The sequence below is a fragment of the Pteropus vampyrus genome, unplaced genomic scaffold (genome assembly GCF_000151845.1).
Source record: "Pteropus vampyrus isolate Shadow unplaced genomic scaffold, Pvam_2.0 Scaffold74, whole genome shotgun sequence".
Lineage (NCBI taxonomy): Eukaryota > Metazoa > Chordata > Mammalia > Chiroptera > Pteropodidae > Pteropus > Pteropus vampyrus.
Window position 1 is genome coordinate 5600542 of NW_011888855.1, and position 22910 is coordinate 5623451.

Here is a 22910-nt window from a genome sequence, read left to right on the forward strand (position 1 = left end):
AGCAAAATGACAGAAGTCTTCTTTATCAGTAATTATTTTAAATGTAAATAGAAAATTTTAAATATGTAAATTATAAATATGTAATTGAAAAATGTAAATACATACAATTGTCAGAGCTGATTGAACTGAACACTTGAAATCTGTGAATTTATGTACATAAAGTGTACCTCAATAAAGGTAACTCTCCTCAAAAAACTTTAAGAACTTCTGTTCATCAAAAGACATCATTAAGAGAGGGCCAACGCAAGCCAGACACAGAGGAAGAGAAGCGATCTATCACCTATATAAACCAACTAAGGGCTCATGTTCAGAAGACAGATCGCCCACAACACAATAAGAAAAAGACAGACACTCCAACAGAAAAATAACCAAGGGACTGGAACAAGCACTTCACACACACACACACACACACACACACACACAAATTCAAATGTCCAATAAATATATGAAAAAATGATCAATATGATTAATCATCAGGGAAATGTAGTCACTTCACAATGTGATATTATATAGACTAGATTAGCTAAAATTAAGATCACTAACAATGCTGCTGTTGTTTATAGCTCTTAAAAAATCGTGAATGATGCTTAAGTCTCAGTGACCAAAGTTAACCTTGATTCTGAGAGCAGAGGTAACACACGCATCCTTCCCAGAGTCTTCAGTTGGGTTTGAAGTGACCAGGAGCACATCCTGCACATGGGACGCTGGGAAAAGGGAAATGCAGGGGCCCTGCATGACCCCTAGGACTTGACTTTTGTTCTAAAAATAGGTCATGGAGCCAACTGAAGTGCACTTTGTCAGATGTAAGGGTCTGCTTTGTTCCTGGTTATTTTTCTCTTTTTTAACCTCTTCCACTTAAAAAAAAAAAAATCATGTTTCTTGTCAAATGCAGAAATGTTCCTTCAGCCACTCATTGAGGTTTAACTTCTGAATTCTGCAATTTTTATTGTCTGTGTCAGAAATACATCCGGATGTGGTTCAATGTCAGCACCTTCCCTACTCTATCCCATCCACATCGACCCTATTCTGTTCTCCCCTCACTGCCGCCCCAGCCCCCACCCCCCTACCCCCCCCCCCACCTCCCCACCCCTGCCCCGACACTCTGAAAAAGGAATTACCTTGTGTGTCCTAGCTCATTTGAATCAACAGATCACATTCAGTGTCTGGAATAAATTGCTCTATTTTGATATAAACAAAAAAGAACACTAACAATGCCAAGTATCAGCAAGGATGTGAAACAACAGGAACTCTCACACACTGCTAGGAGTATAAACTGGTTCCATCACTTGAGAAAATTATTTGGCATTAGCTATTCAAGTATACATCCAGCCATTCCACTCCTAGGTATATACCCAGCAGAAATGCAAATTCTCCTACAAGCACCCAAAGACATATATATGTATAAGAATGTTCCTAACAGTATCATCTATAATAGTTTGAAACTGGAAATAACTCAAAGGTCTATCGACGGTAGACTAGATAAATGTAACGCGGTATACTTTTACAATAGAATACCATACAGTAATGAAAATGAATGAGCTACAGCTACTCACTGAACTTAACATGATGAATCTCACATCATAATGCCTAATGAAAGAAGCCAGTCAGGAAAGAATACATACGATGCACACTGTATGATTCAATTTGTATAAAAGTCCAAAACTTACTAAATTATAGTGTTTAGAGATCTATACCTAGATTGTAAATCTAAAAAGAAAAGCAAGGTAGTGATTGCCATAAAGGTCAAAATAATAGCTCCCTGTGGAGGTGGGAAGAGCAGAGTGGTGAGAAGGGGAGCTTGGGGGCCTGGCAAACTTCTATTTCTCTGCCTGGCAATAGCTATGCAATCATTAGCTTTGTAATAATTTGTTAAGCTCTATGTTTCCTTGATGTATTTTCCTACAATGTTATGTTATATTCATAATAAAAGCAATTTTAAAAGGAAAAAAGGAGGAGACAGCTCAGTGTTTAGCGCCTAAGGGGAGAGAAACTTTGGCTAATTTTTCTTCTTACTTTTCCGTACCTGGCTCATTTTCTAGAAAACAGGCAATTAGTGATAAAGAACAAGAAGTCTCGAGTCAGACGTTACCTTAATTCAAATCCCAGCTCTCTCTTATCAGCTATATGACCTCTGAAGTCTTCTGTTTCCTTATCTGTGAAATGGGGTAATACAGATGTTCCTTGACTTATGATGGGGTTATGTCCCAATAAACCCATCATATGTTGAAAATATCATAAACGGAAAATGCATTTAATACACCTAACCTACTGAACAACAATAGCTTAAACTTGCCTACTTTAAACGTGCTCAGAACACTTACCTGAGTCTACAATGGGCAAAAACATCTCACACAATGAATATACTGTGGAGTATAGGGTTCTTTACCCTGCTGATCACATGGCTGACTGGGAGTTGCAGCTTGTTGCCCCAGCCCAAGATCATAATTCAAAATTCGAAGTCTGTTTACTACTCAATTTGTATCGCTTTTACACCATCATAATGTTAAAAAATCATAAGTCAAAATATCTTAAATTAATCATCGCCCACATTCTCTACCAAAAAAAAAATATATATATATATATATATCTTAAGTTAGGGACCATCTATATTGGGCTGATGGGCACACGGAACAGTGAGTAGCTGGTCCATCACAAGCCCACACTGTTAGCTGCTATTGTAATAAGTCTAAATTACCTTTGCCGTGAAGAAACAAAAGTGAAATCCAGTCTTTGGAGTGATTGCTTCTTTTTCCAGTCTGCCTGTCAGTGGGCACCATGGGCACAGAGACAGTGTCTGCCTTGACCTACTGCCATTCCCACCTCACAGCACAGGGAAAGAAGTGAAAGGAGCCCAGGTGTTTTGCTTTTAATGCAATGTTGCAGTAGTGGCAGAATGTGGACACCTGAAAATGAACCTCAGCGCCCAAGCCCTTCCTCCAGTTTTGCTCCCCAAAGGAACAAGCTCCCTTGGCTCAGACATGCTGACAAGCCTAAAAGTAGCTCCGTCTGGGCTCCCGAGTCCCACAGCCTCTAGGTAAAGGTTCTTGGGAACAGCCCAGAGCATGGTGGAAAGGACCCTTTGGCCTTGTTTCAGGAAAGAGATGAGGACGGGAACAGAGAATGGGGTCAGGAAGCTCCAAGGAAGCCCTACCTGTCACCTAGCAGCTCGAACATGCCTAAAGGGTTCGAGGTTAAGCCAGCTCTGACAAGCCGTGTGCCTCAAAGGGGCCCTGGGGGACCCAGGAAGGCAGCCCCAGGACTGGGGGGGCAGCTTCTTTGGGCTCTCACTCAGTGGGCCCAAGGCTCAAGCTGGCCCTTCTGTGGTCAGTGACATGTTGGAAACTCCTCTCATTGCACAGAGTCCAATCACATAAATCCATTTTGCTTCCTGACAAACCTGTGAGCTAAGCGATTGCTCATTTTACGAGGTAGGAGGCTGATACAAAGGTCAGACCAAGGTCATTCAGCTTTGACCTCACTCCACACTCTTCCTTCCCCTCCATTTCTCCCTAGGTCTGTCTTCCTAGAACAACAGGTAGGTGCAACATGGACCACGAATCCTTAGCCCCAACAAATTCCCCTCCTGTGTCAAAGTAAGTAAAAACACAGGCGAACACAATGCAGCTACAGACTGACCTCAAATCATAGAAGACACATGGCTCCCAGAATACTTTTAACCTCTTGAACTTCTGATGGGAAGGATGGCACTACTTACTGCTGAACCCAGAAGGGAGGCACACTGCTGCATCATCAGACCGGGCTGAGAGAAGCCTAAGGGAATCAGCCAGAGAGAGGCAGAGAGAGAACTGAAATGCTTTGACAGCCGTGCCCGCAGTCAGCTTCTCTGCCCCCGCCGCCTCTTGGGCAGCAGCTGCTCTGATGAGAACCTGGGATTTGAGGGAAGGGTGAGATCTTACACAATTAATGTGGACATTTAGATAAAGCTGACACACCACATCTTGGTTCTCCCCCACTGTGTGTAGTTCTAGGTCCCGGATGTTAGAATTAGACAGTATGCCAACTACGTGAGTCCATGCGAGCCTGATTTGTCTTGGTTTTTTCCTCATCCGATTTTGTAAATACTTCACTGAACCATTTCAAGGGGCCTTGTAGGTGCCAGGCAGTGCTGAATACGGGACTTCTGACCGGTCAGATCCAGTCTCTGCTCTCAAGCTTACACTCTAAGGGGTGTTAGGGAGAGGGCGGCCTCTCGCACACATTCTACAAAAGAGCTGCACTCACTCTCATGAGTTCACACCTCAAGTCAAAACCCCAGTCAGGACACACTTGCCTGCACAAATTCTAAATGTGTTTCTGTCTGCCTCACAAGTTGCAAAATGTTCCATTGCAGGTAAGATGCAGAAATGATCATCACAATGTTGTTTCTGAACCCAAAATTAGAAACCATCTAAACATTCAACAGGAAAATAGCTAAATAAGTCAGGTAGCTATTAAATGTTTTCAAAGAATACTAACAATATGGAAAATGCTCATGATTCATTAGGTGAAAAGCAAGACACAAAACTCTATATGAGATCAAATTCACTTAAAAATTATACTATACGTGTAAATGTCTAAATTACATATTTACAGACCAACAGCTCAGGTGCCTCTGTTAAGACTCTGGGAGCATTTTTAATCAATGTATGATCTGATTTCTAGAGGTCAGAGGCTACTTGATTTCAGCACTTGAATAGTAAATACCGTGCCATCAGGAAGCGCCCAAGAACCCTAGATGCACTAGGGGGACGATCTTCCTGGAGAGGGGAGCCTTCAACAGGGGAGCCTTCAACAGGGAGCCGGGGTGCTTACAGAGCACACACTGATTTAGCTGCTTTACTTTTCTTTGCAATCCTACTTTGCTACAGTTTTCAAATTCGGTAAGCCACACCTAAAGTAAGATTTAGAAAATAAGTAGAATTCATAGAGTTCTACAGCTAAAAGGAACAAAAGTGAGCTAGTCAGTTTAGCTTCCTCCCACCACTAACAGTCTGTCAGCACCCAAATTAAAATGAAACACACATATAAAATCATAGATTGATATTTCTGCCATTTATTTTTTAAAATCTTATTTAAAATATTAAATAATACAATTTCAGATATGAAAAAAATTACTACGATAAAACAGTTCAGGTGTACTTCCGTTGTGCTCCCCCTCCTTATTAGGACAGTAAATTGTCCACTTGAGAGAAATGATGGACTGCCCTCCTGTTTCTTTCCTCTCTAAGCAAAGCACATGCCCACTCGCTCACCCAGGCCTTGTGAGTGGGTGTTTAACATATATTAGGGGTTATGTTTTCTAAAAAATTGCAGTGACACTTGTAAGTCAATCACAGTTCAAATCACATATTTACACAATGATCGATTCTTTACGATAGACAGGCTAAAATGAAATACAGAAAATAATTTCCAGTTGCTGTTAAAAAAAGAAAACGAGTACAAGAAGAGAAAAAGTCAATGTCCACATATATCCTCTATGTATACAACTTCATTCAGGTATTTTAATTTGAAAGATCTAGATATAATATTACTTGAGTGACAATGGCCACTAAAATTTATTCAAAGTTACTATAAAAGAATAAACAAAGTGAAAAAATCTGATATAATTTTAAACTCTGCCCCTTGCTCAAAAGCTTGGAGGAACCCATGCTATCAATTGCTAACTAAAAGCAATTGTACATGTATTTAATATTTTACCACAATTTCTACCTCTAAATTTAATTCAATAATTCAAACCAAAAAATGGTATTGCTATAACATTTTAACTATGCCCACAGTGAACTGCAGAGTCTCTATTGCCAGAATTTCTAGATACATTTATTAATTAACCTAAAACTGTGGTCAGATTGAGTAACGTCATTATCTTAAATTATGTTTAAATTATCCAAAAATATCCAAAGCAACTTTTCCTGGAGAGAAAAATGTTATTTATATGCAAAGTTTTATTACATACATCCTTGTAGATTATAGTTTGGGAGCACAAAGAAATGTGTCCTTAAAAAAAAGTTATTTGGATGGCAGAAAGAGAATCTGAGTCAGCAGCACTACCATATATGTTAGAATGTAGTTACAAGTTTGGGATCTTTTAAAAGTAGCATTACCTATCCTTCCAGAAGTACAATGAAGAAATCTGAAACAATAAAAACTAACAATGTTTAGCTCCACATTTTGGACACCTGATTGAATTCACCTCTAAAAGTGTAGATAAAAAATTACATACTCCTTGTTTGTGACATTTAATTTCCAAAGCACCAAGGCAAAGTAAAGAGAGACCCCCCTCTCATTTAATACCTACAGCCTATGGCAAACATCTGCACAGTATCATATAAAAAGTCAAGCAAATAAAATTACATAATAAGCAAACTCAAATCACAGTACTTTAAAAAATATAATCATTGGTAATCTTCAGAGAAGGCATTGCCTCATTAACATTCTGGTCTAGACGATGATATTCCACTGTTTTGGAACAAAGACCATCACGCCATTTCCTGCTTTGAACCAGAAGGAAAATCTGAAATAAAACGAAATAGAGGTACAAAAAAGAAAATGGAAGAGACGTTAAAAGTTTTTATAACAAGTGTTCTCTCTCTCGCTTCGGTTCCCAAATACAAAAAGTAAAATATCAACAACAAAAGGGCTATTTTGTTTTCCATCTTATAAACAAACAAAGCTAGACAGTGATTTTCAAATTATAATGTACATGGAGTGCTTATTGAAGACTGATTCCTGGGCTCTGTCTTCAGAGATGAGATAGTAGACTGCGGTAGAGTCCAGGAACCAACCTACTGTTTAACAAATCCTTTAAGTGTTTACACTAGAGATGGCCCAACACTAAGCACTGGGATAGAATATCCTTGGCATTCAAAATTTTGTCCACATACAAATATTTACAAAGCTAGTGATAGGCCACTAAATCAAACAACCAAAAAGATTTGTTCATTTGCTTGTTTTCGAACTTAAAGTCACAAAACAGACTTTAAAATTACTGGTTCTCAAAACCGGAAAGTATTTTGAAATTATCCAGTCCAGTTTTGTCATTTCTCTGGTGAGAAAATCAAGGCCCCAAAGGAAAGATAGCTTGCCAGGAATCACTAAGCAATTTACAATAAAGTCCAAAACTGAGATTTCCTGAGCAGTAGGTATTAAAAAGGACATTGTGTGTTTGATCTCCCTTTAAGTATTTGAAAAGCTTAACTATTCAGCTCTGGGACTAAGAGTGCCAAGATGCACTCTCACACTAAATTATCCATCCCCTCCTATTTACACCTCCTTTGCCTCACAGAATGCAACAGACCAATTCCAGCACAGAAACGATCATCACAACATTATTTCTGAACCCAAAACTGGAAGCCAGCTAAACATTCAACTGGAAAATGGCTAAATAAATTATGTAGCTATTAAATCATGTTTTCAAAGAATAATAATGATAATGGGAAATGCTTGTGATTTGCTAGGTAAAAAGCAAGATACAAAACTCTACATGAGATCAAATTCATTTAAAAATTATTACGGATATGTCTGAATTTTGTACATAATGATAGACCAGAAATACACTAAAATGTTAATAATGCTTGGCTTTGGGTGGTAGCTTACATTGTCTTTTCTATACTTTGCTGTGTTTTCTGAATTCCCTAAAATAATCATGTAATACTTTCACAACTGGGAAAAAGTTTTTAAAATACCACTAAGTTCAATGCTAAATTAATTAAAAGTACTAAATTAACACTCTTTCTCCACAAGTATTCTCACTGAAGTTAGCAATGCTCAATTAAGACATAAATCTTTTTTTTAATCACTGGATTTTGATTTTGCTCATTAAAAAATAACTTGATTTCTTTTCTTAGAAGCACACATACTAAAGCATTCTGTCCATAATTTGTTAATTTGTTAAAATACACCACAGATTTCTAAACTGATTAGAAATCTCGCTATTTTACCATCATTTAAACCTCACTAAAGAAAAAACTCTGAATCATCTAAAGCAATAATAAATATAACTGAGGTATTAAAAGGGAACTAGAGGGGTTGAAAAATCTCAAACTTACCTTCCTTTTGTTGTGATATGTAATGTAAACAACAGCAATGCAAAAAGCAAAAATAATAAGATGAAAAAAGAAATGGCTATCTTCCTCTTCTATATTTGAGGATGGGGTCTTAAAAGATCTCACTGACTGTTCGATTTCCAGGTAGCCCCTATTTTCTTCCAAAGCCTCACTGGACTCATCGTCCCTGGGGTTGGTGGTCCAGTCGTAGTCCGGTTCTCCGTAATCTCCATTGTCCAGAGTGTCTTTGGCGGTAGAAGGAGAACTATTCAGTGTGAGGAGGTCCTCCTCCTCCATGCTGGGGTCTTCGTTGTTAACAACTTCCTCTCGAGACAGAGAAGTCGTAGGTGAGAGATGAGGGGCCGCAGATGCCCCTCCACTTTTCTCTGTACTAGTTGTGGGAGGGAGAGTGGTGCTGATCTGGGAAATAGATGGTTTGGTTTGGTTTTCATGAGTTAAAACAGCACTCATATTTGGAGTAGAAACATCTGGCTTGAGTACAGTTTGGCTCGGTGAAACAGCTAGAGATTGATCTAAAATAAGAGAACAAAGAACATTAAACTGAAGACTATCTCCACAAAGCAAGAAGCATATTTATCTAAATTTTTCTCTATGCATTTCTCTTTGCTAAATTCCTATATCTTGCTCTTGAGAATTAGTTAATAAGTCTCAATAGCCTGAAATCACTTACCTTTCTTAGTCAATTAGTCATCAAATAACAATTGCCTTGCTAGACAGTAACAACTAAAGCAGCTAAGAAGACCTATTGCATTACCCAGCCTGCCACCAAAAGAAAAAAAAGAGAGGAGTTTGACTGCAGGGCACAATAGCGAAGTCCATACAGAGCTCTCACCCACCAGCTCTGTTTTCATTTCCCAGAGGCTGGTCTTCAGTAACCCTTGCCCAGCCAGACTCAGCCCGAGCCTACAACAACAGAAAGAGAGGTGGCTGATCCCAGCTCAAGTGGATCACAAAATAGATATGAAATTTGAACTTAACACAACAAATTCAAGAGAAGCTAATGTAGACAGAATTGCTAAGTGATACTAGAACTGGAAAACCTCCTCTCCCAAATAAAAAAAAAGAAAGAAAGAAAAAAGTATTCTTAGGGAGAAGACAGAGAAAACTAAAGGAAAGGAAGTGGAAACTGGAACTTAAAAACTAAGTGTGAACGAGACTATTTTAAAGATTGGGGAAGGCTATCTAGATATGGGAATGACACAAATACATACAAGCTCTTATTCCCAGAATGGTTTTTACTAAAGTAAAAGTTAAATTATTTACAGAAGTAACTCCATATACTGAAAGTTCAGAGGAATACTGTTAAAATTTAACAGTGTTTCTAATTTATAATCTAATGTAGTATCTGTTGAACAACTTCAAGAATATCCATTATACTTTAAAAAAAGAACTATAATGAGAGATCTAAAAATACTCAGATAATATTTTAAAGTCTCTCAAGGTAAAGTAAAATATTTTATAGGGGTAAGATTAAACATCATTCCTGGGCTTTCAAAAACATGTGCACGCACACAAATGAACAATCTAACAGACGACTCTCCATTTATGTGAATACACTCTGATTTGTGTCATAGTTGACATCTATTGCATGTAGAAAAAATAGCTAGTCTCAAACAGACTGAACAGAATCTCTCAAAAAAATAAATGAGTAAAAAATTTAGTAAATTAGTAAAACTCTCGTAAAACATTTTCAACAGTTGGATCTTTGAAATACGTCGCTGGAAGAAAAGACGCAGGGAATACAACAGAACATTGTTCAGAAAACTATTAATCAGAATTTCTTTTTAAAAAAATTTATATTTATCACCTCAACTTAGTTATGATTCAGGCATTTACAAACTGCGATTTCTCCGATATATTTAATTTTCCTCACAAAGTGCAGAAAAACATATTTTAAAATAAAATTTTAAAACTAGGAGCCAACAAACCCTGACTTTTTAAAAAACTGTTTTTCTATACTTGACTTTTGGAATAATCATGTATAGTTAAAGGACACAGACAGGGGTGGGAATGATTATAATTTGTCCCTATCTGCCACACCTCTCCATGTCCAGAATCCCCTCCACTATAAACTCTGGAATCTAGTCCGTCATCAGCAAGTCCTTTCTTCCATCCTTCACTTTCTTGTTATAACTGAAGCCTGAATCTCCCTTAAGGACACTTTCCCCGTAGCCCTTTTCATTAATAGCGTTTTTCTCCCACATCCTTGAACCACCGTGTCTGGAAGAGGGGGAACTGTTCTCCTGGAGTGGGGTGAAGCCCCTTCCAGACCATTCCCCCATTCCTCACCCTGCATGTCCCCAGCCTTGTTCTTCTGTCAACAACTATCACCCACTAACCTTTTCCACCAAGTCCCGGGCACGGTACCCAGTTCTCCATGAGTTTAACCCCTAGCTGGAGTTAACTCGACCCAAGCACTCCTATCTTGATTTCAAAATCCTTGACCTCTTCTGATGAGCCAGCCCTCCTCCCTCCCCTAATCTCTCACTCCTACAGTCATTATCTATCATCACAGCTCTTCCATAATCTCAATCTCATGCATCCCACTCGCTGACATGAACTTCTATCGTTCTAATTCATTCCCAGGTATTCTGAATCCATCAGGACCTACAATTCTCTGATCCTACCACCTTTTCAGTCCTTCATGGACACCACCCCACCCCTGCCCAACACGCTTTCTTCTCTCTTTACCCAGATTCAATTCTGTAATCAGCCATTATCACTCTCTTCAAACACCTTCAATTCCCTTCCCCCTTGCTCATTTTGTCCCACTTACTTGGTGAGGCAACATCCGCAGTTAAACAAACTCTCTGACTACTCCCCATCAGCACCAAGCATGACTGGAAATAATACACAACCGTGCCACTATTCTTATGTAATTTAAATTCAATGCCAAAAATTCAAGTGTACATGTAATGCTGTTGCAACTATACCATATTTCTCTAGTCCACTCACTTTCCTTCTCCCTTAGGAGATCATCCACATTTTCCTCTGTCCCCAAACATCCAAAGCCTTCTCTGTTGTCCTCATTTTCAATTGAGGACATCACTTTCTAACTTCTCTGAGAAAAATGAAGTCATCAGAAGAGAACTTACATACGCCTGAAACTAATATAATATTGTATACCAACTGTAATTGAAAAATAAAAAATATTATTAAAAAAGAGAACTTCCATGAACTATCAGAACTCTAGACTCATAAATCCAACTGCCTACCTGAAATCTCCTCTTAGATGTCTGACATTCAAATTAACATGTTCAATACGAATTTTGACTTTGGCTTCCAGGAAGATGGAGCAGATATATTTTTCTCTATTCCTCCCACTAAACACAACTAAAACCCAATAAGAAAAATAAATGTCCAAATGTCAGGTTTTCCTTAGATAATTAAATGACCAAAACAATCATGTTACTTAAATACTTTAGGAACAAGCATATCTGCATCAGCCAGGGAAAAAATTATATTTTACTAATGATGAAAGGGCCTTGGGAAAACGGACCACAGTCCTTCCCCCACAGACTTCTGGGAGGGTGAGCCATTACCCTGCCCTCAGTGCTGCAGGGAAAACTTGAGTACATAACCACAGCACTTTAGTACAGGACTGCATGGCTAGACAGCCCCTGTCGGCAAATAAGAGAACACTGTTCCTTTCACACTGTTTTTCATCTGAAAACTCAAAAAAGATTTAGGGAGAAAAGTGGGATTGTGTCTTGGCCTGAAAGAAAAAAGGAACTACTAAACAAAACACTGCCTAATCATTATAAGTGCTTATTTGCTTCCCTTAAGTCTCAGGTCTTGGTTTACAGATTTCCTCATTTCTCAATGAAGCTTTCAATATCTTAATTCATAATGTAACACTTCTAAGAAATACTTAATCGTTCAGCATTATATATAGTAGTCAAGATATAGAAACAACCTAAGTGCCCATTGATGGGTGAATGAATAAGAGGTGAGATATACATACACGGAATATTACTCAGCCATAAAAAAGGAAGAGAATCTTAACCCTTTGCAACAACATGGATGGATTTTGAGGGCATAATGCTATATTAGTCAAAGACAAATACCATATGATTTCACTTATATGTGGAATCTTTTAAAAAATCAAAACAAGACAAACAAATAAAAAAGGCCAAGCTCATAGATTCAGAGAATAGATCGGTGGCTGGGGGGCAGGGCATAAAGGGAGTCAAACTTCCAGTTATAAAATAAATAAGCCATGGGGATATAATGTACAGCATGGTGACTATAGTTAATGTATTGCATATCTGAAAGTTGTTAAAGAGAGTAAATCTTAAAAGTTCTCATTAAAAGATCAAAAAAAAATTGTAACTATGTATGAGGACGTATGGTAAGTAGACTTAAATTGAGTCCAGTTCGCAATGCACACAAATATCCAATCATTATGTTGTACACCTGAAACTAACGTTATATTAGCTTGTACCTCGATAAAAAAAAAAAAACCTCAATAAAAAAAAAAAGTTTAAATTTAATTTTAAAAAAAAATACTTCAATCCTATGGATCCATCAAAAGGAAGCAGTGTTGTCCAGTTAACCAAAGACACCGGGAAGAGGAGCCATTTTTACAAAGAGTCTCCCTTGACCTGGAACCCCTCTCCTCTTCCCAAGCCCTTCCGGAGCCCAGCACCCCGGTATTATGGCTCTTTACCAAGCACCAAAACTTCCCAGACCTCAGAGATGCACCAGTCACTCGAAGCTCTTTCTCCTTCACTTTCGCTCTCCGAAATATTCCATCAGCTCAGTCCCGTCACTGCCCCTGGCCACCTTGGTCTTTACCACTGACCTCACGATCCTGCTTTGGCCCTGCTAGACCCCAAACCTTGATCCTTTCTAGACGCCACACCTCCCAACCTCCGCCATACTCTCAACACCTGTCTCCTCCTCCCCCTCTTCTAGACCCTCCAATCTACCGACTCCAAGAAATTCTGGAGATTCCTCCACCGCCATTCTCTGTGGCAACTCACTCTTCGGGACTGGAGACAACAGCACCACTCCTCCCTCCCCGCCCATCTACACGCTCCGCTCCCTGCTCCCTGGGGGTCCCGTATCCCTCAACCTCACTTCTCAGACCTCTTAGAGACCCCACCTCCTTAGACCTCCTCAGACCTCCTCAGATAGTCTGCTCTCCCTCCTCGGGCCCGTTGAGACCCTGCCCCATCTAGCCATCGCCTTCTGTTCCAAATACTCGGAAGCGCCCTTTCCCCAACCCTGCCTGTCTCCCGGCCCGCGCCCAGGCCCTCTCTGTCTTCCCGCGCCCACGCCCCCTTTACCACTGGACATGGTGGCGGACACAAGCAGAAGCACCAGGACCAGCGGCCGCGCCAAACCTCCGGGGACCTGGATGCCCAGCTTGGGCGGCAGCTTCGCTTGCACAGCCCCACTCATCCTCCTTTGGGCGACAGCGGCCATAACGGACTTGGCCGGGAGCCTGCGCTGTTGCTAGGCTCTACGTCATGACGTCAGACCCTGCGTAAGGCATCACGGCCCTAGGCCCCTACGTCCCAGCGTGATGACGTAGCAGCCTGGCCCAGGACCCTGGAAAGGGGAATAAGAAGGGTAGTGAAAGTTGCGGCAAAGGGAGTCTCTCCCAACTCCGCTGCGGGTTAAAGATGTAATGTGTAGGGTTTGAAGAGGGTCAGAGTGAGCCTTTCCCTGCCTCCCACGTGATGGGATACCATGCAACTAATAGAAGTGATTTAAAACATTTTTCAAAGGAAGAGCGAACTGTGATGGACTAATCTCTAAGAGGAAGTAACTGCCCCGCCTCCAAAGGCGAAGGAAACACAAATGTTAACAGTGGCCATATCTAGTGGTGGAATTATAGGTGTTTTTTGTATATTTCCCCACAATCATTTATTAAACATTTAGCACCTCTCCATATTTCAGTATATAGCAGTGAACAAAACGAACCTCTACCTTTGTGGAATTTATTTTCTTGGGAGAGAGAGTGTAGTGTAAACTATACACTATATACAATGAAAAAAGTCTTATGGAGGAAAAGCCAAAAAGCAGGCTAGGAAATAGAGAGGTGCAAACAGCTTCCACATTTCCTGCAATAAGCTTCTATTGCTTTTTAAATTTTGTAACTTAAAACCAAATCCCCAGTATATGAAAATGCAAATTTAGAAATTTCTAGGGAGTTCCTTTAAGGCTCTGGCACAATGCTTTGGTCTGAATGTTCTGTGAATGTTTACTTACATCTATAGGCTTCAGATAAAAAAAAAGTTCCATTTGATCAATCTGCAGGAAAATCAGTGTGTCACAAAGCAAGACATTTATTACACCCACAGCTTCACCTTTCTGGTTTCCATGATTCCCTCAGAATATTGCCACTATCCCCCAGACACAGCTGAGCTGCCTCTGAAAAGAGAAGGGCCTGTGTTCTCCTGAATCTAATTTCCCTTAAGGTTTATCTGGCCTTGGTGACAGCTCAGAAACACACAAGCTCTACGTTGTTAAGAAAACTGAGAGGTCATTCATCTGTTCATTTCTCTAAATCCACCGCAAGCCCAAACAAACTGAATGGTGCCCTTGCTGCAAAACTTTCAGGATAGCCAGGGTACGACAGTCTTCCCAAGTTCCCTGGAGCTCTCCCTTCTCTGAGTACAGAAACTGCCACTCAGTTTAATGGATGAGCCTCTCAATTCTGGCTCCTGCCTGTTGGGAGATTGACTTAAACTGGCTTTTTTGTTTGTTTGTTTGTTTGTAATAAACACTCTTTCAGTCCTCTTCTTTGTTCACTTTGTTCCTTTATCCCCATACCAGGTTGTTTCAGTTCTCTTACTAGTGAGATATGAACTCAAGGCATTTTGCACGATATTCCCACATGCTGCATACAACGGGCAGGTACTTAATATGTAAATGGGGAGGGAAATATTCCCTCATACTCAGGGCCCTTTGTACATTTTGAAATACCAATACTGTACCTGATATCTGGATGTACCCAATATTCATTATACGTAAAAATCTCTGCATAAATTCAACAAAATTCACTCTGAAATAGCTGCATGTCCTTATAAACCTGATGAAGACAGTATGACAAATACTTGAAGCCAGCAGGTTTAGAGTGATGAGTTACACAAAATGCTAGAAGTAAATCTGATACCTGTTTGAAATTATCACTTTCAAACATCCATAAAAAGGAATTCTACCTTAAAATGTATATATCATTGAATAGAAAAAAATATTATGTTAAACTTGGATAATGTATATCGTTTACTATCCTATTTTGTAAATGTTTGAAATTTCTTCAAGTTATTTTTTAAAATATATGGCAGAATTCTAAAACCACCCCCAGTGACACATGCTTTATGATCCCCAGCCCTTGAGTGTGAGAGGGACCTGTGAATATGATGGGATATTATGTGATATGGCACAGTTGATTTTATGGCACAGTGTGCCTGACCTAATCAGGTGAGTCCCGGAAAGGGTTGGGCAATTATAAGTTATGGGCATGTAATATACAGTATGGTGACTATAATTAACGATACTGTTGTATATTTGAAAGTTGCTAAGGGAATAGATCGTAAAAGTTATCACAAGAAAAAAATTGTAACTGGTGATAAATGTTAACTAGATTTATTGTGACTGACTCAGTGTACACAAATATGAAATCATTATGTTGTACACATGCAACTAGTACGTTCTATGTGAGTAATCTCAATAAAAAGAAAAAAGAAAATATTTGAAAATAAAAAAATCTCCAGGAGCTCTTCCTGGAGATTTGAAGTGCGAGAGGGATTTGACAGTGAGAGTTTTTCTGTTCCAGCTTTGAAGATGGAGGGGATCACACAGCAAGGAATGTAGGTGGCTCCATTTGCTGAGAGTGGCCCCTGGCTGATGGCCAGCAAGGAAATAGGGATCACTGTCCTACAACCAAAGGAACTAAATTCTGCCATAACCCTGTGACCCTGGAAGAGGACCTCAAACTCTGGATGAGAACACAGTCTGGCTGACATCCTAATTTCAGCATTATGAGAACCTTAACAGGGAGCCCAGCCACACTATACTTGGACTTCTGACCTACGGAGCAGTGAAATAAATAAATGAGTTGTTTTAAGCCACTAAATTTGTAGTGATTTGTTATGAAGCAATAGAAAACTAAAAATATCTCACACTCACACACACAGAGCAAGGGGCAAAAGAATAAGACCAAAAAAAGCTGTTTATTTACACTTTTATTAATAAAGACGACAGAAGGATGAAGTTTCAATATTTTATTCAAGTTTTATTTTAAGTGATGTTAATTACAGCATTTGAAAGGGAGGATCTAATTCCACACAAAATGGAAGACTCTAAAATGTACCCATTAAACTGCTAAAAAATAAACTGAGTGGCGAGAATACAACAGAAGTCTAATTTAGGTTCTGAGTGTTGTCACCATGTGATTACAGTCACAGAGACTCTTCCCAGCTTGCAGCTGGGGCTCTTAGAAGCTATTTCATACTCTGGTGCAAGGGCAAAACACCACAACATGAGAGGGAATTAAGTCCTGAATTATTGGCTTCATCACATCCACCTTCTCCACCCCAAAATGGCACAAAAGAAACAACTACCACGCCCTGCAGACTACTTTTGGTGTAAAAGAGGTGATAGACTGGGGTGGAAACAGGTCATGAAGCTCTGTCTAAAAAAGTCCCTTCAGATGAGTTTGTACACACCATCAAACAGTGAGCCTCTCTCGAATAGGGTAGGAAATCAAGGTTCAATTTCAGGGAGTCACAATTTCATTCATTTAAGCAATACAAATTTACAAAGTGCTTACAAATCATCAGCTTCCACTTGCAGCCGTTTCTAGATAAAAAAGAAACCTGACATGTCTAGAGGGGCTGCCAAGTTCCCCCCAAGTCTACAGCTGAGAGGACCTTTTTGGAATTGGGTTTCTTCTGTACCTCTGAAAGGGTAACACCTTAAAGCTGAATCATCTTTAACCCAGAGGTCTAACATGATATTTAGCAACACTTGCATCCCAGACATACAACATTAAAAGGTACACTAAATTCTGAAGGTAGCTATGCTGCAAAATAGTTTAAAATTAAACGATTGTACAGTATTCGTTTATGCTTGAAATTCCAGTCCTAGACCAAGCTTGTGGCCACCAGCGTTGACATTCTTGCCATCCAGCAGAGCTGACAGTGTCAGTTTGATACCTTCCATGGGGAAAATCAGGAAGAGGAAAGGGGGAGGGGTGGAGGAAAGAAAAGAGAAGAAAGGTTAACACATAAAGTGGGAAGAAAAGTTGACACAAGGAGGGACGCTGGAGCACACTGGCAAAACCACATCGAACTCAGAACCCATTAACACCATCTGACTAATAGGTAACCTAGAACAAGCTCATGAACAATCTGTATTATTCCTACTCATATCTATTCTATGGACTCTACTTTCCTTTTTCCCCTCATTGTCCCCTGCTACAATTAATCTCTCTATCCTTGACACCATGCAGCTAGCTCCTTCAGCAATAGCACCTTGAAGTGAAACCCCAATTATGAATCAGACGCCAAGGTCTTACACTCACATACACACACACACAAACACAAGTACACACCTAACTGATATTTCCCCTAGAGTAGCTTAATTCTGACATCATGTAATCTTAGATTTTCAGGGTTCAAAGGCCCAACTTGTCCAAAATAACCCCAAAGTGACATAATCTCCTACGGCTCTAACCTACAGGGACTAGCCTAGCCAACTGTGCGGGGGAAGCCCGCAAACCAGTTTTGCCTTTGGGATGACTTATGGGCTAATTTTAAGAACCTGTTGGAAATTAGTTTCAAGCATTATGTACACTGCAGGGGAAAAAAGGATGGAAGAAAATAAACAAAATTATAACGGTGTTAGTCTTGGTCTTTTTCTCTCCTACTTACTACTTCTATTCTCCAAATGTTTTATAATGATTCTATGCTCCTTTATAAACATTCCATTATAAAACTTTATAGACATTCATTTACAATGTACTAATAGGTATTTTAAAAGCAATAACGCAAAGCAGGAAAGCAGCACCACTTTTTTTAAGACAAAGAACAAATTTCACACACAACGAGCACATACCTGGCTTTAGGGTCTGAGTGTATCCTAAGCCTATGAGGCTGGAGTTGTTCACTTTAGCCTAGCCAAGGAAAAGAGAAGACAGAACAAAAATGTTTAGTACTTGACGCTTCCATCTCCAAAATGAATGAGAGCTTTTTAATCAAGCAACTCGACTTCAGAATCAAATTCTCTTTTTTCATGACCACTTTGTTATGGGATTCATTAAATTCAATACGAAATATATCAAAGTTGGGAGCTTGGTCTCAGAGGGGAAACTCAAAGAGTCAACATAATTTTCAATTAAATGGAAGTTATTAATTATATCTGATTCTCACAGGTATCATTTATTTTTTCCCCCGAAATTTCATTTATACTGAGTAGGTCTGTATTTAAGTCATAATGGGTAAAGACACTTTCATTTATGGCCAGAGAGAGAAAAGCCTTCCTTGCATGGAAGATTCCTTGAAGATCTGTTTGTTGAGAAAAGGGAAAAACAGAGCAAATGTCAGACGGGGTTTTAAGGCTTTTTTTTTTTTTCCCAAAGGCAGAACACTGTTAGAATTTTCTCTTCATGAGAAAGAGAAGCAAAAATTACATTGACGTGAAGAAAGTTCAGGACAAGACAAAATTTAAAATGTATACTGGAGCACTAAAATTAAGTGATCTAGCCAATCACTTAATTTTCAGCACTTAGTGAATGTTGATTAATAGTTAAGTTCAATAAAGCAGTTGAGTGCATAATCGTTTTACCCTCTTTCTTCTATCTGAGTCGAAGGGCAACCTGGGACTCTCCCTGACCCCTTTCTGGTGAAATAAGGAGGGGTCAGGAGAGCAAGCTCAAGCCATAAGAACACCGAGTCCTGGGGAAAGCAGGGCTGCCAAGCTGCATGCTTTCCTGCTCGGATGCTATTTTCAGACCTGACATCTCCCATCAGAAAAAGGAGAGCCGGGGGAAGGAAGACCTTCCGCCAGTCGGCACCCCGTCTAGCTGTTCCTTCTGGCTCACCCCATCCAAATGATGAGGCCCCTTTCCCTTTGTTTTTACATGCCTAACATTAAAGGAGCCAAACTCAGTTCCTATTTCAGGAGACTTAAAATGGGCTGCCCGTAAATTACGCAAACCAGCCCAGAAACTGTTCTGCAACATGAGATTTCCTCATTCCACCTCAAAAGAGATGCCGCCGGCAGTGCCCTGAGACATCAGAGACTGAGCTCGACAGGATTTAATACAAAAACTGTGCGGCAGTCCAAGGGTCCATGAGCGATGCTACCGAGTCTACAAGAAAAGATGCCAACTGCCTGATGCCAGGGCCTGTTTTCTTAACATGCAATACAGGAGCCAGGTAAAAGAATGAAAAATTGGGGGGGGGGGCCGGCGGGCGCGGGGGGAATGAACACCTAAAACCTTAGGGTTCGAGGAAACCCCCTTTACAGTCTGCAGCATGGAACAGGGACCAGTTCGAGAAGGAGGTGCTACAGCGAGCTAATCTGGGTCAAATCCAGGCACCAGCACTTTACCAAATGTCTGCCCTTGGGCAAGTTACTCAACTTCTCTAAGCTTCCAGTTCCTATTTGTGTGATAAGAGAAATGGAATGAGCCTTTACAAAGAAAAAGAGGCACCGACTTCAAATGGATTATGTAAAACTTTAACACAGTAATCCACATGGAATGGGCATGGCACCCAGAGTAAGTACTATTATCATTATCATTTTACTCATTTTGAACTCTTTTGCTCATTTTGCTAGAAAATCTCTAGTCAAAGCATGGAACTCCAACAATCTGGAAGGATTCTGACCAAAGGGTCAGGTGATGCACGATTCCACAGGTACCTACCGAGAAGCAGGCGTCAGGGTCGATCTGATACTTGGCTGCTATTCCGAAGCGAGTGTTACTATTCCCTGCCGTCCAGGCGAGGTTAACAGCGGTCTCCAACTTCTTGTTCACCTTCTGATAAATGGAGCCACCAAACTCTGTCCCATCATTTCTGCAAACAAGCACAGCAGAGATGTCAAGCCACCCAGGAAGGCTGGCTGGAGTGGGGCAGGGCTGCCCAAGTCTGACAGAGGGCAGGGATGTTGTAAATGGACTGGACTGATCACAAAGCAGGCACCAAATTACAGGAAGCCTGATCCGATGAGACCGACACCAGAGTCAGAAATGTTCAGAGGAAGAAGGGAAGGCTATTCAACCATCACTGGGAACACCCAAGGCAGCTCAGTCAACTACTCGGGCTGCATGGAACTTGAAGTTCGCTTCCAAAATATTCTTTAAAATAGATGCAGCAATGAGGGCACTGGGACTCTGGATTCTGAGTGATTTCTTTCTTCTGCTGCTAATATTATTACTTTTATGCATGCTTCTAACATAAAAATAGTAAGGGAGGGGAAGCAAATGAGAACACAGCCAGAAATGGCAAGAAAGGCTGTGCCACAAAGCAGCTAGAGCCCTTCGCACCACCAGCCACAGCCACTGCTGGGGGGACAGAGACAGAGTCGACCGAGCCCCTTGGAGAAGAAGTAATTGCAAAAGAGCTTACCCTATAATTCAGATCGCCCACCTGTACATACAGTCGGGGCCGTGCAGCAACATCTACAGTCCTGGTGGGATTTTAAAAAGAGCTACTTGCTATATTACAGAACGTTTCCGCCTTTCAAAATGGAATGAAACCCTGCTGGCCAAACTCCTTCCTCCCTTCCGGGCACACCACAGTGACTCCAGCCTCTGGGAATGGACCCACTCCTCCCTGATATTTTCAACATAAAAAACGATGTCAAAGTTCCGCCTTATCCCTTTGGGTGTCTCAGAGAAGTGGCGTCAGAAACTGTTAACGTGAGCCCATGTGCTTTAGAATCCAGCAAAGAGCTTAGAACTCACTAAACCAAAAACAAATTGCTGCTGTTTCACTGCAAACTGCTTCTCACCAGTACACTCTCCCTAAAGTAGATACTCATTAAAAACACTCTAAATTCTTAGCCTGAAATACAGCCAAACATTGTACTTCCAGGAAGGCATCGCCTGACTCACCAGGAATCCTGACTTCTCCGAGCATGCTACAAAACAGCAGCTTGTCAAAAGTAACAGATCTTTAAGTTGCTTTGGTATAGTTCAAATAAGGAAATTTTCTTGGGCTGAAATGTGTTTTTAAAAAAAACAGATCTTTCAATATATTCTAAAACCAGCAACACAGTCTCCCTGTACCGAGCTCTCAAAACCATAAAAAGGGGGAATTCATTCAAATTCATCTATATGAAGCACAAAAAGCATCTGTTATACATCTGGGCCTCTGCGAGCACCAGGGCAACCCAGATTAGTTGTGTCAGCTGTTTCCATACCAGTTCCCAAAATAAACCATGTCCACTTCTTAAAACTCTTGAAGCTCGGGATTACATGAGGGAAAACAGCAAACAACCATCGTCCTTCCTAAATTGGTGACGATTCTCAACTCCAAACCAGGGAAGCGCTTTCCATTTCAGTCAAAACTCTAAATTAAAAAACATTTCTATGCTTGTGATATTTTTCCTATGACTTTTTGTACCTTGACTTTTTTGAATTTACATAACCTTTTTGCCCCTTTTTTGGAGTGCATTTCTATGAGTTTTATGACACGTACAGATTTGTGTGATGACCACCACAATCAGGATACAGCAGTGGTCCCCAACCTCTTTGGCACCAGGGACCAGTGCTCCTAAGAGAATCTAATGCCTGATGATCTGAGGTGGAGATGAGGCGGTGATGCTACTGCTGGGGAGCAGCCGCAAATACAGATGAAGCTTCATTTGCTTGCCTGCTGCTCACTTCCTGCTGTGGAGCTCGGTTCCTAACAGGCCACAGACCAGTACCAGCCTGTGGCCCAGGGATTGGGGACCCCTGGGATAAAGAACAATTCCACCAACCCCAAACTTCCTGATGCCACCCCTTTACAGTCGTTCCCTCCTCACCCCCCACAGGAACCACCAGACTATCCAGCTCTACAGTTTTCCTGTGATTTTTTAGTTTTAAAAGACTCTAAATTTATTAATGATATTCATTTATTATATTATATGAATTTATAAACTGTAGAAATTTCCTCAAAAAATTTATTAATGGAAATGTGATTTGTTTAGACACTACCATTTACTTGTCTTCAAGTTTAAGAAGTCACTTCTTTAGTGACCTCTAGTGGAAAGAAGGAAATTTGGTAAAGCTATACCCCACTTGTGCCACAGGTTAGTTCCTGGAGTCTCTTTGGGATTTTATGGATGAAATCTGTTCTCCTGAGCCTAAATCAGCTCTACTTCAGCTCTCTGGTTTGATTACAAGGGGCTCTCTCTAGCCTAACCTGCAATTTTCTCTTCCCTTCACTATACTGTCCAGGAGCTGATAAACTTTTAAATGCTCCACAATACAGAGAAAACATTCAGCATTTAACTGAGATAAGCATCTCCTAATCCATATCCCATGTCTACATTCCATGAAGCACAGCACGCTGGTCCTCAGGCAACATGCAGAGAAAGAGAGGCAGCGGCACCTTTTCCCCCCGTGTTGTTAGCTAAAACTGAAAGGATCGCCAACGTCCATAAAGCTGCAGGAAAGGGACACTCCTCTGCACTGACATCACACCCTTGCTGTCACCGATCGGTCATGCTGTGTGTACCAGTGACAGCACTTACTGTTCATAGACTAGAATGAACCTAAAGTCACTTCAGGAAATGGGTAGGTGGGAAACAGACAGATGCTGGCAGGCCATTTCGTTCATCTGATTCCAACAAACTCACTTCACAGTGATTAAAAATGGAGCTTAGAAAACAATCATGAAA

At 40.4% G+C, this 22910-nt stretch overlaps 2 protein-coding genes across 2 annotated transcripts in view; both read right to left on the reverse strand.

The window, feature by feature from the left end:
• Nucleotides 1-5037: 5037 nt before the first annotated feature.
• On the reverse strand, nt 5038-13534 carry CUNH5orf15 (chromosome unknown C5orf15 homolog). Its single transcript, XM_011362304.2, has 3 exons — nt 13355-13534; nt 8046-8575; nt 5038-6511 (listed from the first exon to the last, which is right to left on the reverse strand). Exons 1-3 carry the CDS (start codon nt 13491-13493, stop codon nt 6380-6382), a joined length of 801 nt encoding a protein of 266 aa, XP_011360606.1. The 5' UTR covers nt 13494-13534; the 3' UTR covers nt 5038-6379.
• Nucleotides 13535-16285: 2751 nt separating this feature from the next.
• VDAC1 (voltage dependent anion channel 1) overlaps nt 16286-22910 on the reverse strand; it is a 16611-nt gene continuing 9986 nt past the window's right edge. Inside the window, exons 5-7 of the mRNA XM_023532008.1 lie at nt 19948-20259; nt 18135-18192; nt 16286-17233 (exon numbers count right to left, since the gene is read on the reverse strand). Of these exons, the coding sequence (XP_023387776.1) occupies nt 17142-17233; nt 18135-18192; nt 19948-20259 (462 nt within the window). The 3' untranslated portion in view covers nt 16286-17141. The remainder of the gene's footprint in view (nt 17234-18134; nt 18193-19947; nt 20260-22910) is intronic.

Coding starts and splice junctions, on each gene's coding strand:
- CUNH5orf15 (XM_011362304.2), bottom strand. CDS start 13,493: ATGGCCGCTGTCGCCCAAAGGAGGATGAGTGGGGCTGTGCAAGCGAAG. Junction 8,576..13,354: donor GTCCGCCACCATGTCCAGTG/GTAAAGGGGGCG, acceptor CTCTTATTTTAG/ATCAATCTCTAGCTGTTTCA. Junction 6,512..8,045: donor CATATCACAACAAAAGGAAG/GTAAGTTTGAGA, acceptor GTTTTATTTCAG/ATTTTCCTTCTGGTTCAAAG.